The following is a 16,637-nucleotide window of genomic DNA, read 5'->3' on the forward strand; positions in this document are numbered from 1 at the left end:
ATAAAGCAGGTGGCCAAAGGCCACCTTCTTTATCACTCTCCTCTGAAAAAGACCACCCCAGTGTGGGACCTCCTGGAGATTTAGTTTGAAAATGATCCCCTTATTTCCCTTGGGATTACAAAAACTCTGTTTATGAGTGCTCCAACGTCATCTTGGGCCCCAACGCCAGCCACCATCAGGTATATCACTGGCCAGTGGGAGGGGTTAAGGAGGGACCGAGACTTTTCACCTCTAAGGCTGCATTCACACCTCAGCGTAGCGCTTTTGAGCGTTTTTACCGGCGTTTTGTCGCGTTTGCATACAGCGTTCTCCGGCGTTTTTTTAACTTCGGCGTTTTTTTTTCAGCCAATAGGAAAAATATTCATCTCTTTTTTTCATCTGCTTCCTGGGTACTGTACTTGGTTATTGTACTTCCGGTTCAGCATTGTGCTCCCTGCTCCATATCTAGAACTAGACATGGAGCTAGAACGCTGGCAAAGCGCCGCTGCAGCGGTGCTTTGTGTGCGATTGCGGCCCTTTGCCAGCGTTCTAGCGGCCGCTAGCAGGGTGGTTTTAACCCCCGCTAGTGGCCGAAAAAGGGTTAAAATTGCACACAAAGCACCGCTGCAGCAGCCCTTTGCCAGCGTTCTAGCGGCCGCTAGCAGGGCGGTTTTAACCCCCGCTAGCGGCTGAAAAAGGGTTAATCCAGCGGTCCTTTTTCGGCCGAGGGGCGGACTGACAACTCATGGGGGCCCCCCGGGCAATAGGAGATTATGGGGCCCCCAGGCAATCAGAGATTATGGGGCCACACAGTAGACACAAACATACACAGTATACAATCACACAGTATACACAGACATGTTTCTAATGGCTGAAAAGGTACTGGAGAGGTGGGGCAGCTATAATCTCAGGATTTTTAGACCAAAAGGATGTTAGTAAGGGACATTTCAGAGACAGATGTAAAAAAAAAAAAAACACAAATTTTTACATACTGTCCCTGGTTTTATTGAGGCTGGCAACCCTGATGGGGCCCCCTAGTGGCACGGGGGCCCCCGGGCAGTGCCCGAGTGGCCCAATGGCCAGTCCGCCCCTGGGCTACCCCCCCCCCCCCCCCCCGCACACAATACACAGGAACAGAGCTGAGGCTGTCAATCCGTTGGAGGTCCCTCCCCTGTCACCTTTTTTCTCTTGATGTCAGGAAAACTTGTCAGAATTTGTTCATGCTGTTAGCAGAGGAAGGAGGCATTTCGGTTCTTTCAAACATGGAAGCTTAGCATTACATCTGGGCGTTATGGAGGGTGGTCTGCTGTTATTTGGAATCCCTTTCTACCAGCTATGATCTGCATGTATCTGTATAGAGAAGCACAGAGACCCAGTGATGATGTCAACGAATCTTAAATAAGGTATCTCCGTCGCTTAACGGAGCCCTCGGTAATGGCGGAGACGATCCAATGTTTTCCCCTGATGGACAGGAAGTCAAGCGAGGGAATGATGGCCACCACTCGACTCCATACCATTGGATGACGGAAGCGACGTCAAACTTCACTTCCGTCCAATGGGCTTAAAGAGACAATTTTTTTTTTATTGAAAAAAAAAATACTTTTTTTTTATTTATTTTTTTAATGCTTTTAAGTCTTTTTGACCCCAGATCTCACATTAAAGAGGTCCTGTCATGCTTATTCTATTATTTCTATTGTAATAGGAATAAAAGTGATACAGCATTTTTTTTTTTTTTTTAAGGGACAGTGTAGAAATAAAAAAAAAGTAAAAAAATAAATAAAAATAAAAATGTTAAGCATACTGTCCCTCCGAGCTCCGAGCGAACGCATACGCAAGTCGCGCCCGCTTATGAAAACGGTGTTCAAACCACACATGTGAGGTATCGCCGCGATCGTTAGATCGAGAGCAATAATTCTACCCCAAGACCTCCTCTGTAACTCTAAACTGGTAAACTGTAGAAAAATTTTAAATGTCGCTTATGGAAATTTATTAAGGGTCAAAGTTTTTTCGCCATTCCAACGAGCGGGGCGCAACTTTAAAACGTGACATGTTGGGTATCAATTTACTCGGCGTAACATTATCTTTCACAAAAAAAAAAATGGGCTAACTTTACTGATTTCTTATTTTTTTATTTTAAAAAAGTGTATTTTTTTGCGTTTGTAAGAACGCTGCGCAAATACCGTGAGACATAAAGTATTGCAATCACCACCATTTTATTCTCTACGGTGTCTGAAAAAAAAAAATATATATATATATATATATATATATATATATATATATATATATATAATGTTTGGGGGTTCTAAGTAATTTTCAAGCAAAAAAAAAATATTTTAACTTGTAAACAGCAAGTGTAAAAAAATAGTTCCAGTCCTTAAGTGGTTAACTGGATCACAGAAAAATCAGGTGCCCTGCCAGACAGGGTTGTGTTGTGTGGCAGAGTTGGGTAAATCTCAGGACTGGATGAACAGAAATACAAATCATTTGGCGTGTTAAACAGCTCCCCCCCCCCCCCATATATCATCGATGTATTTAGCTGTTTGTCTGTAGTTCACCTCTAAGGCAGGAGAATCTGACGTGACTGACAGTGAATACCGGTTTGGGTGGAACTCGGTGACATTTCCAGAGAAACGAAACAAACACCATAAAGAAGACATTTTTTACTCTGAGTTTATGCATAGAATACCTTTTTTTTCTCTCCGGTTGTTCCCCACTTTCTGCCCCGATGGGCACCAGAAGGGGCAAATATCAGAGCAGGGGCAAAATGATACCATGACTATCAGGTCTCCAATTAATGTCTATTACTACCCATCCTCCCACTTACTCACCATCTCCGACCCCACACTCTTCCTCAGCACGCTCCCTCTTCTTCTGGATATACATAGGATCTTTGTTCTGTGTTTTCTTCATCCTCTCTGGATTCTGATCCAACCCGAGGGTCCCATGGTACAGGTAGGAGTTGTCCACCATGGTGATGGGGTGTCAAGATGGCATGGAAGGTGTATTGTTCAATGCTATGTCAGGTGTGAGTAAATGGGTGTAGGGTGGTGGAGATGTCTAGTTGAGTGTAGGGGGAGAGGGATGTGGCGTGGAGTATCAGATCTGTATCTAGGTGTACATGGGGATGTGGTATTGGGTGTTGGGGAAGTGTAGCTGGGTGTAACGGGTCAGGGATGTGGAGTTGGGTGTTGGTGGTGTGTAAGTGGGTGTTGAAGGGACAAGGATGTGGAGTTGGTTGTTAGTGATGTGTGGGTGGGTTTTGTGGGACAAGGATGTGGAGTTGGGTGTTGGTGATGTGTAGGTGGGTTTTGTGGGACAAGGATGTGGAGTTGGGTGTTGGTGGTGTGTAGCTTGGTGTAATGGGACAGTGATGTGATATAAAAGGATAGGGTTGTGTTTTGGGGTGCTAAGGATGTGTAGCTGAGTGTAAGGGGAAGGAATGTAGTGTTGATTGTTGGGGATGTGTATCTTGGTGTAAAGGGACAGGGATGTGGTGTGGGGAACAGGGATGCGGTGTTGGGTGTTGGGGATATGTAGGTAGGTATAGAGGGTCAAAGGTGTGTTGTGTTGGTTGTTGGGGATGTGTAACTTGGTGTAATGGGATGGGGATGTGAAGTTGGGTGCTGGGAATGTGTATATTGGTGTAGGGGGACAAGGATGTGGTGTGCGGTGTTGGAGATGGGTACCTTGGTGAAGGGGGACAGGGATGTGATGTCGAGGACGGGTATTGCGGTGTAGGGGGATGGAGATGTGGTGTTGGAGATGTGTATCTTAGTGTAGGGGGATGGAGATGTTGGTTGATGGGTATGTGTATCTTGGTGTAAGGGGACAAGGCTGTCGTTCTGGGGACGTGTATTTTGGTACAGGGGGATGGAGATATGGTGTTGGGTGTTGGAGATGTGTATCTTAGTGTAGGGGGATGGAGATGTTGGTTGATGGGGATGTGTATCTCGGTGTAAGGAGACAAGGATGTGGTTCTGGGGACGTGTATTGTGGTACAGGAGGATGGAGATATGGTGTTGGGTGTTGGAGATGTGTAGTTGGGTGTAACAGTCAGGGAAAGGAATGAGATTTTGGATGTTGGGGATGTGTGGTTGAGTATAGGGGGACAGGGATGTGGTGTTGGGGACGTGTATTGTGGTACAGGAGGATGGAGATGTGGTGTTGGATGTTGGAGATGTGTAGATGGGTGTAGAGGAGTGTCAGGGCTGTGTTGTGTTGGGTGTTGGGGATGTGTAGATGGGTGTAGATGGGTGTCAGGGCTGTGTTGTGTTGGGTGTTGGGGATGTGTGGTTGAGTGTAGGGTGATAGAGATGTGGTGTTGGGGATGTGTAGATGGGTGTAGATGGGTGTCAGGGCTGTGTTGTGTTGGGTGTTGGGGATGTGTAGATGGGTGTAGATGGGTGTCAGGGCTGTGTTGTGTTGGGTGTTGGGGATGTGTAGATGGGTGTAGATGGGTGTCAGGGCTGTGTTGTGTTGGGTGTTGGGGATGTGTGGTTGAGTGTAGGGTGATAGAGATGTGGTGTTGGGGATGTGTAGATGGGTGTAGATGGGTGTCAGGGCTGTGTAGTGTTGGGTGTTGGGGATGTGTAGATGGGTGTAGATGGGTGTCAGGGCTGTGTAGTGTTGGGTGTTGGGGATGTGTAGATGGGTGTAGATGGGTGTCAGGGCTGTGTTGGGTGTTGGGGATGTGTAGATGGGTGTAGATGGGTGTCAGGGCTGTGTTGGGTGTTGGGGATGTGTAGAGGGGTGTAGATGGGTGTCAGGGCTGTGTTGGGTGTTGGGGATGTGTAGATGGGTGTAGATGGGTGTCAGGGCTGTGTTGGGTGTTGGGGATGTGTAGATGGGTGTAGATGGGTGTCAGGGCTGTGTTGTGTTGGGTGTTGGGGATGTGTGGTTGAGTGTAGGGTGATAGAGATGTGGTGTTGGGGATGTGTAGATGGGTGTAGATGGGTGTCAGGGCTGCGTAGTGTTGGGTGTTGGGGATGTGTAGATGGGTGTAGATGGGTGTCAGGGCTGTGTTGTGTTGGGTGTTGGGGATGTGTAGATGGGTGTAGATGGGTGTCAGGGCTGTGTTGTGTTGGGTGTTGGGGATGTGTGGTTGAGTGTAGGGTGATAGAGATGTGGTGTTGGGGATGTGTAGATGGGTGTAGATGGGTGTCAGGGCTGCGTAGTGTTGGGTGTTGGGGATGTGTAGATGGGTGTAGATGGGTGTCAGGGCTGTGTTGTGTTGGGTGTTGGGGATGTGTAGATGGGTGTAGATGGGTGTCAGGGCTGTGTTGTGTTGGGTGTTGGGGATGTGTGGTTGAGTGTAGGGTGATAGAGATGTGGTGTTGGGGATGTGTAGATGGGTGTAGATGGGTGTCAGGGCTGCGTAGTGTTGGGTGTTGGGGATGTGTAGATGGGTGTAGATGGGTGTCAGGGCTGTGTAGTGTTGGGTGTTGGGGATGTGTAGATGGGTGTAGATGGGTGTCAGGGCTGTGTTGGGTGTTGGGGATGTGTAGATGGGTGTAGATGGGTGTCAGGGCTGCGTAGTGTTGGGTGTTGGGGATGTGTAGATGGGTGTAGAGGGGTGTCAGGGCTGTGTTGTGTTGGGTGTTGGGGATGTGTGGTTGAGTGTAGGGGATAGAGATGTGGTGTTGAGGATGTGTAGATGGGTGTAGAGGGGTGTCAGGGCTGTGTTGGGTGTTGGGGATGTGTGGTTGAGTGTAGGGTGATAGAGATGTGGTGTTGGGGATGTGTAGATGGGTGTCAGGGCTGTGTTGTGTTGGGTGTTGGGGATGTGTATCTTGGAGTAGGGGGATAGGGATGTGGTGTTGGGGATGTGTAGATAGGTGTAGAGGGGTGTCAGAGCTGTGTTGGGTGTTGGGGATGTGTGGTTGAGTGTAGAGGGTTAGGGATGTGGTGTTGGGGATGTGTAGATAGGTGTTTAGGGGTGTCAGGGCTGTGTTGTGTTGGGTGTTGGGGATGTGTAGATGGGTGTCAGGGCTGTGTTGGGTGTTGGGGATGTGTAGATGGGTGTCAGGGCTGTGTTGGGTGTTGGGGATGTGTAGAGGGGTGTCAGGGCTGTGTTGTGTTGGGTGTTGGGGATGTGTAGATGGGTGTCAGGGCTGTGTTGGGTGTTGGGGATGTGTAGATGGGTGTCAGGGCTGTGTTGGGTGTTGGGGATGTGTAGAGGGGTGTCAGGGCTGTGTTGTGTTGGGTGTTGGGGATGTGTAGATGGGTGTCAGGGCTGTGTTGGGTGTTGGGGATGTGTAGATGGGTGTAGATGGGTGTCAGGGCTGCGTAGTGTTGGGTGTTGGGGATGTGTAGATGGGTGTAGAGGGGTGTCAGGGCTGTGTTGTGTTGGGTGTTGGGGATGTGTGGTTGAGTGTAGGGGATAGAGATGTGGTGTTGAGGATGTGTAGATGGGTGTAGAGGGGTGTCAGGGCTGTGTTGGGTGTTGGGGATGTGTGGTTGAGTGTAGGGTGATAGAGATGTGGTGTTGGGGATGTGTAGATGGGTGTCAGGGCTGTGTTGTGTTGGGTGTTGGGGATGTGTATCTTGGAGTAGGGGGATAGGGATGTGGTGTTGGGGATGTGTAGATAGGTGTAGAGGGGTGTCAGAGCTGTGTTGGGTGTTGGGGATGTGTGGTTGAGTGTAGAGGGTTAGGGATGTGGTGTTGGGGATGTGTAGATAGGTGTTTAGGGGTGTCAGGGCTGTGTTGTGTTGGGTGTTGGGGATGTGTAGATGGGTGTCAGGGCTGTGTTGGGTGTTGGGGATGTGTAGATGGGTGTCAGGGCTGTGTTGGGTGTTGGGGATGTGTAGAGGGGTGTCAGGGCTGTGTTGTGTTGGGTGTTGGGGATGTGTAGATGGGTGTCAGGGCTGTGTTGGGTGTTGGGGATGTGTAGATGGGTGTCAGGGCTGTGTTGGGTGTTGGGGATGTGTAGAGGGGTGTCAGGGCTGTGTTGTGTTGGGTGTTGGGGATGTGTAGATGGGTGTCAGGGCTGTGTTGGGTGTTGGGGATGTGTAGATGGGTGTCAGGGCTGTGTTGGGTGTTGGGGATGTGTAGAGGGGTGTCAGGGCTGTGTTTTGTTGGGTGTTGGTGATGTGTATCTTGGAGTAGGAGGACAGAGATGTGGTGTGGAGTGTAGGGGACGTGTAGTTGGTTGTAGGTGGACAGCAGTATGGTGCAGTGGACAGGAATGTGGTGTTAAGTGTTGGGAATGAATGTGAGAAGTGTCTCTCAATCAGATAGATGTGTGAAATGTAGTTATTTCATTGTATTTTACCGGCTGTCCTGGGTGGGAGACTCCGCCCCCTCCTTTTGGGGCTCGCAGACAGAATTGTCACATCTAACCAAAACATATTTGAAAATCAGCCAATCAGCAGTCAGAAGCCAATTCAAAATCATTCGGTGTCATGCTGTGAGCTCATGCCAATCATGTCACGGTGTCACAAACTACAACACAACACACCGCAAGATCATCCGACCAACAACTTAAAGGGGAAGTCCAAACAAGCACAAAATTCAGTAATAACTTTCTGTAGAAAGGTGTGATCCCCGTGTAGTCTGCATTTAAATGCTCTGTTGGCAGTAAAGCTAGCAATCTGTATAAGTATGTATCTGGCCATGAACCCGCCTAACATCAGCAATCAAAGCACCTCAGTCACCCATAGCTATATAAATGTATAATAATAATAGTAGTGTGTGACGGGGGGGGGGGGGGTATTAGAGTGTAAGCTCCTCTGGTACAGAGACTGATGTGACTGGGTCAGTGTTCTCTGTACAGCACTGCGATATATGTCAGAGCTATAAATGTATAATAATCCACTGTATATTATGTGACCGGAGGACTACAAGTCCCAGCATGGCCTGTATACATTGTACAGTGTATATCATTGGTTGGTATATAATGACAACACATGTGGTATATACAAAGCTGAGTATATATTATATATATACAGGGTGGGACACAATGAAAGCACATGCAGTATATACAGAGCTGAGCATATATTATGTATACAGAGTTGCGTATTTATTATATATACAGTGTGGGATACAATGACAACACATGCGGTATATACAGAGTTGAGTATACATTATATATACAGGGTGGGCGGTATATACAGAGTTGAGTATATATTATATATACAGGGTGGTTTACATTGACAGAACATGCAGTATACACAGAGCTGAGTATATATTATATATACAGGGTGGGATACAATGACAGCACATGCGGTATGTACAGAGCTGAGTATATATTATATATACAGGGTGGGCAGTATATACAGAGATGAGTATATATTATATATACAGGGTGGGAAACAATGACAGCACATGCAGTATATACAGATCTGAGTATATATTATATATACAGGGTGGGATACAATCACAGCACATGTGGTATATACAGAGTTGAGTATATATTATATATACAGGGTGGGATACAATGACAGCACATGCGGTATATACAGAGCTCAGTATATATTATATATACAGGGTGGTTTACAATGACACCACATGCAGTATATACAGAATTGAGTATATATTATATATACAGAGTTGAGTATATATTATATATACAGGGTGGGCGGTATATACAGAGCTGAGTATATATTATATATACAGGGTGGTTTACAATGACAGCACACATGGTGTGTACAGCCCGGACACATGAAGGGTATGACAGGTGCGGAGAGTTTTGTGAATGACACATTGGACCCCCCTGTTGTCCCGTCCGTCACACACACATCCGGCAGCTGCAGCCAATAACCGGGGACGGGGGAGATGGACAAACAGACATGGAGGAGGACAGACGTCTCCTAATAATGCTGCTACTGTGCTGGGCACTTTTACAAGGTGAGGATTGGGGGGACATGGGGGTACAGGGAGTAAGGAGGGGCAAATATGAGGGTTACAAGGGGTGTGGAGAGGGATCAGGGGCAGATATGAGGGTATAAAAGGTGGGGAGGGGGATCAGGGGCAGATATTAGGGTATAAAGGGTGAAGAGAGGGATCAGGGGCAGATTTTAGGAGATAAAGGGTGAGGAGGATCAGGGGCAGATTCAGGGGTATAGGAGGTGGGGAGAAGACTGGGGGTAGACATGAGGGTTATAGGGTGTTAGTATAAAGTATAAAGGGTGAACAGGAGGATCAGGGTGTTAGAAAGGGCACATATGAGGGTTACAGGGGGTGAGAAGGGGGATCAGGGGCAGTCATGAAGGTAAAGGAGGTGGGGAGAAGACTAGGGGTAGACATAGTGGGTGGCACAGTGGTGTAGTGGGTAGCACTCTCACCTAGCAGTAAGAAGGGTCGCTGGTTCAAATCCGACACTACCTGCCTGGAGTTTGCATGTTCTCCCTGTGCCTGCGTGTGTTTCCTCCGGGTGCTCCGGTTTCCTCCCACAATCCAAAGACATGCAGGTAGGTTAATTGTCCAAAATTGACCCTAGTATATGAATGGGGACCTTGGATTGTGGGCTCCTTGAGGGTAGGGACCAATGTGAGCGTGCAATGTACAGGGATAGGGACAGTTGTAGACACTCACTCAGGTTGTACTGGATGGACTGGTGTCTTTATTCAACCTTACAAACTATGAAACATGAGGGATGAAGGGGGTAGCTATAAAAATAATAAGGGGTGAGTAGGGGGAACTGGCAAAATATGAGAGTATAGGGGTGAGGAGGGGGATTGGGAGAAAGTATGAGGTTCTAAGGGGTGAGGAGGGTAATTGAGGGCAAACACAAAGGTATATGGGGTGGTGAGAAGACTGAGGGGGGGGGGGGGCAGATCTGAGAGTATGAGGGGTGAGGAGGGTGATTGAGGGCAGATATAAAGCTACAGAAGGTGATGAGTAGACCACGGGGCAGATATAAAGCTATGAGGGCTGAGGAGGAGAATTGGGGGCAGATATTAGGGTATAGGAGGTGGGGACTGTGAAGCAGGCATGAGGGTCACAGGGGCAGAAGCAAGCAGATAGGGATATATTGGGGTCGATGATTGCACCGCAGGGCAGATATAGGTTACAGGGAGTGAGGAGTGAGGAGATGGATTGGGGGACAGATGTTGGGGTACAGGAGGAGGGGGGGGGGTGGACTGCTGGGTAGACATGAGAGTCACAGGGGTTAGAAGGGGAACATATTTAATTAAAGGGGGTGAGGGGGGTGGTATTAGGATATAGGAGGCTGGAAGAAGACATAACATAATATAAATACCTCATATTTTACATATATTTCCATAGGCATCCAATATGGAGGCATCAAGGAACTAATAACCATAAATGCAAATATGGGTTTATACAGACAGTATATTACAGATAATTCTGCTCAGAGAGTTCATTTGTTGAGCTTTTTATTAAATTTGAATATCGGGACGTACCATGTTTTCTATATAATCTGTATCCTCAGGACCACCCTGTGGTAGATACATATTAAGTTTAATTGGGGCAGAGGACAGATATAAGGATATGGCCATTGAAGCAAAGTACTGGGGACAGAGTACTAGGTTTCAGAGACAGAAAAGGGAGGCTGGGGACAAATATAAGGGCACAGGGGCTTTAGGAGTGTGACTTGGGGCAGATTTGAGGGAACAGTAGGTGAGGAGGGAAACTTACGGAAAATTTGAGGGTACGGAGCTTTGGGAGGGGCCTTAGGGAAAATAAGTGGTGGTAGGACTTAGGTAGGGGGTCTTTGGTGGTGGGTCTTAGATAGCAGGTCGTCAGTGGAACGTCTTGAGTGGCAAGTCTTTGGTGGCTAGTCTGGGTGGCGTTGGATCTTGGGTGGAAGGTCCTAGGTGGTGGGTCTTAGGTAGAAGGTCTTGGGTGGTGGGGCTTAGTTAGGGGGTTTTTGGTGGCAGGTTTTAAGTGGAAGGTCTTGAGTGGCAGGTCTTAGATGGTGGGTCTTAGATGGCTAGTATTAGGTGGTGGCTCTTGGGTGGCAGATCCTAGGTGATGGGTCTTAGGTAGTAGGACTTGGGTAGGGGATCTTTGGTGGTGGGTCTTAGGTGGCAGGTCTTGAGTGGAAGGGCTTAAGTGGTGGGTCTTAGGTTATGGGTCTTGGGTGGCAGGTCCTAGGTGATGGGTATTAGTAGCATGTCTTGGGTAGGGGGTCTTTGATGGTGGGTCTTAGGTGGTGGGTCTTAGGTGGTGGGTCTCGAGTGGAAGGTCTTAGGTAGTGGATCTTAGGTGGCTAGTCTTAGGTGGTGTGTCTTGGGTGGCAGGTCCTAGGGACTTGGGTAGGGAGTCTTTGGTGGTGGGTCGTATGTGGCAGGTCTTGGGTGGAAAGTCTTAGGTGGTGGGTCTTAGGTGGCTAGTTATAGGTGGTGGGTCTTGGGTGACAGGTCCTAGGTAATGGGTCTTAGGTGGTGAGTCTTGAGTGGCAGGACCTAGGTGATTAGTCTTAGATGGCGGGTCTTGGGTGGTGGACCTTTCAATTTTCATTAAATATTTTATTTTATACCCAGTTATGTCATTACTGGGTTTATGTGCTTCTTTATACACTGCAGACAAGTCATGGCTGGTAGGAAGGGCTTGCATGGTGCTGTACATAACTTCCTGAAAACATCACAGAACCCAGCCTCAGTACTCCTCTCAAGAGCACTCAGGCCTGATAAAAGCAGTGGAGTGGCTCTTGAGAGGCCTTATCAAATATCAAAATGCCTTGATGAGTGGGTGGCAATCTGGAGGACCGGGTGTTTCTAGGTAGGCTGTATTTGCATAAGAGACTCCCACATGTGAAGCCATTTCAGTCCAGGAGAGGAGCCGGTGCAACTGTGCAAAACTGAAGTGGAGGCCGGAGGTCAGGTTTATTAACAGCAATGATAAACCACAGCTTCAGGAGTAGATAATGCTGAGAATATCTTGTGTCGGGAGATAATCTCTACACTTATACAAGTATCAATTTCCCTGATATTCCTCCATACCAAACAAATCATCTCCTGAGATTTCGAAGCTGAAGATACCAGTTTGGTGGGGAGGCATTGTGTGCGATGGCTATAGGGAAGACATTGCTCCTGGGACTGAATAGAGGGAATACATCTGATCTATAGAATATAAAATGGTGGTAATCTGTTTTTCAGGGGCGCTGGCACAACCCGACAACAAAGAGGTAATACTCCGTGATAAGATCTTCGAGAATTACAATGTTCACGTCCGGCCCACGAGGACCCCCCAGGAAAAGGTTACAGTACAGCTGGGGATGAGTCTGTCCCAGCTCCTTAGTCTGGTAAGCCTGTCCATATTCCACATTTGGTTCTAGATGGACAATGTAGTTCCCTGTCTATCCTCTCCAGTCTCCTCCTATGCCATGATGAAAGGGTTGAGTTCTCTATGGCTGAGATGTATCTCTGTGATGTTGGTTCCCCAATTCAGACCGCACTCCACCCTTATCCAACATTCAGAATCTGTGTCTGCACCTGCATTTCATTATTTGTTTGGTCATCGTTGGATCTCAAAGTCCAATTTGTACTCTTATCCTTTTTTTCCACTTTGTTTTTTTTTTTTTAGAATGAGAAAGATGAAGAGATGACCACCAGGGTCTACTTGAACATGGTATGTTCTATGGGGATAGAAGCCAGTTTTGTTACATATAAAATATACATATTTCGTTGTTTATGATAGAAGATCCAGTACTGCCTATCTGACTCATCTCCTAATGGGTTTCGGCCTATAACACATGACATGGGTGGGACTTAATACAAAAAAAGAAAATTGGGTACCAAAAATATAAACTCCACCCCATTGTATCCAGCCTCACATTTAACTCTGTGCCTAACCATGTGCAATGTGTGCTGATTTTTACTACAGATCTTTTTGTTTTGTTTCCCTGCTTTGCAAGGATAAGAAACAGAGAGCTCATACCCTCTGTACAGAGTCCTGTGTTGTTTGTCAACACAGGGCTCTGGGCTGTGATTGGACACAGCCGTTCAGCAAGTCCCGACCATGAATCATTGGCTGGGACCTGCTGAAGGTTCCCGCTGTGTACAATCACAGCAGGTATCAGTGAGGGGGGGGTGCCCTAAACCCAGAAACTGGCAGCACCGTACCAGTACGTCACTTTCCCTGTACGGGCTGCCCATCCGCAGTACATTGCGGGCGGGCGGATCGCAAGTGGTTGAAGAACAGAGCTAAAAACTCCTTTTTCTGGACACTCGATAATCTCAATGCCGTTGAGGCCTACAAACCAACAACTTGTGTTTCCACTATGTGTACACTTATGTATCCTACAACATTTGACAAGGAATCCACTATAAATGGGGAGGCCTTGGAGAATCTTGACATGTTCCATGAACTGACTTCACGTCTTCAGAAGAAGAGAAGGCAGAGATACTACCATCATCATAGTAGTCCTACTGAATTCCATAAAACACGTCAATATACCTATCCAGCTTCCCAGCTTTGCCCACTGGATAGCCAAGGGAGGGGGAGGAGAAATGGGATAGGAAGGGGAGAGAGGAGACTCCCACCAGGTTGTAAGGGAGGACACCTTCTCATAGTGTCCAAGCCCAAGCCTATGCCTGGTTATGTTAACCCAGGTATGTACTGGCCATTGGGACTACCGTGAGTTTCCTGGTGGGCCGATGGCTCAGTGGGCTGGTCAGCTGTAGTCCTGGATCCCCTCCTCTCTGACAGAGAGTAATTGCGATTTCACTCCTGTCAGGAGGAGCAGCTGTCATCACTTGCTGATGAGAGGATTAGGCTTTCTGCTCCCCCCAGCCTGCAGGGGGAGCTAGACAGCCGACAGACCTTCTTTCCTTCTTCTCTCCCCTTATCACTTTTCACATGACTGGAGAGAGGAACAAGATGCTGCCTTCAGAACTGTGAGTACATGTGGGAGGGGGAGGAGAGGGAAGACACTCTGATGTAAGGGGGCTACTGGTGATGGGGACACTCTGATGTAAGGGGACTGCTGGTGATGGGTACACTCTGATGTAAGGGGGCTGCTGGTGATGGGGACACTCTGATGTAAGGGGGCTGCTGGTGATGGGGACACTCTGATGTAAGGGGACTGCTGGTGATGGGTACACTCTGATGTTAGGGGGCTGCTGGTGATGGGGACACTCTGATGTAAGGGGACTGCTGGTGATGGGTACACTCTGATGTAAGGGGGCTGCTGGTGATGGGGACACTCTGATGTAAGGGGACTGCTGGTTGTGGGGACACTCTGATGTAAGGGGACTGCTGGTGATGGGTACACTCTGATGTAAGGGGGCTGCTGGTGATGGGGACACTCTGATGTAAGGGGGCTGTTGGTGACGGGACACTCTGATGTAAGGGGGCTGCTAGTGATCGGGACACTCTGATGTAAGGGGACTGCTGGTGATGGGGACACTCTGATGTAAGGGGACTGCTGGTGGTGGGGACATTCTGATGTAAGGGGGCTGCTGGTGATGGGGACACTCTGATGTAAGGGGACTGCTGGTGATGGGGACACTCTGATGTAAGGGGACTGCTGGTGGTGGGGACACTCTGATGTAAGGGGGCTGCTGGTGATGGGGACACTCTGATGTAAGGGGACTGCTGGTGATGGGGACACTCTGATGTAAGGGGGCTGCTGGTGATGGGGACAGTGATGTAAGGGGGCTGCTGGTGATGAGGACTGCTGATGAGTACACTCAAAATTAAAGTGGGCCGGTCTGGATGAAGTCCAGGACCAAATTTTTGTCCCAGTCCAGCCCTGTGTTAACCCCACCCGTCGCTTATTAATGGTATCCGGGCAATGGAACAGTGTCGTCAGGTACATCCTTTAGGTCATACCAATTGTGCCATTGTTGCAACCTGTCCTCTCAAATAAATTGTAGGGTAATTCTTCATCTAAGGTGATAGAACTCCCATATAAGAGGGATGTCCAAAATTCTCTCTGGGGCATGGCCACTGAGGTAACGACCCCCTGTCTCAGCAAGAACCTGCTGTCAGAAAGAGTTTGTGAAAGAATGAGGTTTTTTCAGCTGTTTCTGACTCTTGGCCCTGTCTGAGCTGTAATATGTGAAGAAACAATTCATGTAACGTGTTATTCTTGCTGGCCTATATCTATACAATGAGCCAGCAGACCTTTGGTGATGGTTTATAAGGAGCTCTTCCAGAGTTTAATGTGGTGACAAGTCAACTAATCGATCAAGCTTTACCAGATCTAGGATACATGCCGAGTTTGATTTAACTAACAGGATGAGGATACCAGTTACTAATTCCATGTTCTTCTCTGTCAGACCTAACACAATTAGAGTAATGGAGAGCAAGCACACACAGAAATCCAATAAGATGTCAAAGAAACATTCCGAACAAAGATCTCCAGTATATACATATATATCACATAACAAAGTGCAGGATGAAACAAAGTTGCTCAAATATACAACCTGCAACTATAAAAAATGCTATGTGAAAGAGTACAAAAAGAGTCAACCAATGGCATAACAGTCAGGTGGGAAAATGAGGTCCAAGACCCAACGTTCTCAAGGAGGACCCGTGCAACCATTAAATAATACCTGGAACTCTTGTGGGCTGGACCATCAGATGTGACACCAGAAGTGATGTCATGACAAGTTATTTCCAATGCAACCTGGCTCCCTTTCTCCACCAACCATGGCGTAAGGCAGCATTAACCCCAAGACGGTGGTGGGACGCAGGTTCACCTGGCCTTGCCACTTCCAGAATCATAAACACAAGTAAAAGTGAGGCTCTGGATACAGATTTGCAACAGGTCAATCCAATTCTAATTGTCTTGGGGGGGCGGATCAAGAAGCATTTTCCCTACACTAGAGCACGTTGGTCAAGGGCTTATGGGGATTTCTTTGAATTTCTGTGGATCAACTCTGGGTGTAGCATTCCTTATATGGACATTTTCTATTCTATTTACTGCAAGATACAGCATGAGAGCTCAATATACAGCCTACAAGCATACAAGAGTTGTGAAAAAGTACAAATAAACTCAGCCATCTGCTTAACAGTTAGGTGGGAAAATAAGGTCTGAGACCCAATGTTCTCAAGGAGGACACGTGCAGCCATAAACCCTCTTCTAAATATTACCCCAGACACCCATCGGTTGGGCCATCTGACAATAATAAAAATGGGTATTCTAGACTTTTATATATCTATCTATATATATATATATATATACATATATATATATATATATATATATATATATATATATATATATATATATATATAGATATATATATATATAGATAGATATATAATATATATTTTTTATAATTTTTTGTTTTGCAGCCCTGATGAAATTTGGATAGCAGTTTGGCCTCTGAAACGTGTTGGCTTTTTTTTATGCTATGAATCAATTTTTTGCAATAAACTCTTGGATGTTTGCTTAGTATATTCTTTGGACTGTATATACACAGACTGTAAACTCTGGGTTTTTCCCCATTTCTAAGTGGTGTCCCCATTTTGTGGAGTGCTGCCAAAGCCTGAGTCAGTGTGCCCATTGTTCATTTATAATTACCTAGTTCAGGTTGAAAAAAGTCCATTGAGGTCAACCAATGGAAAAAAATGAATACATAAATATAATAGAAAACCTCCATCTACAGAACCCTACACCCACCACAGTTGATCCAGAAGAAGGGAAATGAAATCCCTATAAGCCATGGTCCAATTTGCTTTAAAAAATTCCTTTCCGGATCCCCCAAGGCAATTAGAATTTGACTGACCCATTTACAATCTGTAC

At 47.1% G+C, this 16,637-nt stretch overlaps 2 protein-coding genes across 3 annotated transcripts in view; one reads left to right on the forward strand and one right to left on the reverse strand.

The window, feature by feature from the left end:
• The window catches only part of LOC143961756 (protein mono-ADP-ribosyltransferase PARP14-like), a 109,683-nt gene extending 104,195 nt beyond the window's left edge, over positions 1 to 5,488 (reverse strand). Inside the window, exon 1 of the mRNA XM_077471098.1 lies at positions 2,808 to 5,488. Coding sequence (XP_077327224.1) covers positions 2,808 to 2,949 — 142 coding nt within the window. The 5' untranslated portion in view covers positions 2,950 to 5,488. The remainder of the gene's footprint in view (positions 1 to 2,807) is intronic.
• Positions 2,671 to 16,637, forward strand: part of LOC143961759 (acetylcholine receptor subunit beta-like) — a 35,673-nt gene continuing 21,706 nt past the window's right edge. Inside the window, exons 1-3 of one of the 2 annotated variants that reach the window (XM_077471101.1) lie at positions 2,671 to 2,931; positions 12,040 to 12,185; positions 12,467 to 12,511. In XM_077471101.1, the coding sequence (XP_077327227.1) occupies positions 12,159 to 12,185; positions 12,467 to 12,511 (72 nt within the window). In that variant the 5' untranslated portion in view covers positions 2,671 to 2,931; positions 12,040 to 12,158. Of the gene's footprint in view, positions 2,932 to 8,693; positions 8,825 to 12,039; positions 12,186 to 12,466; positions 12,512 to 16,637 lie in introns of those variants that run through there. The other variant, XM_077471100.1, reaches the window with a different exon arrangement.

This window comes from Lithobates pipiens, unplaced genomic scaffold, assembly GCF_037356315.1.
Source record: "Lithobates pipiens isolate NorthernLeopardFrog02 unplaced genomic scaffold, aLitPip1_a1.2 Scaffold_8, whole genome shotgun sequence".
Classification (NCBI taxonomy): Eukaryota; Metazoa; Chordata; class Amphibia; order Anura; family Ranidae; genus Lithobates; species Lithobates pipiens.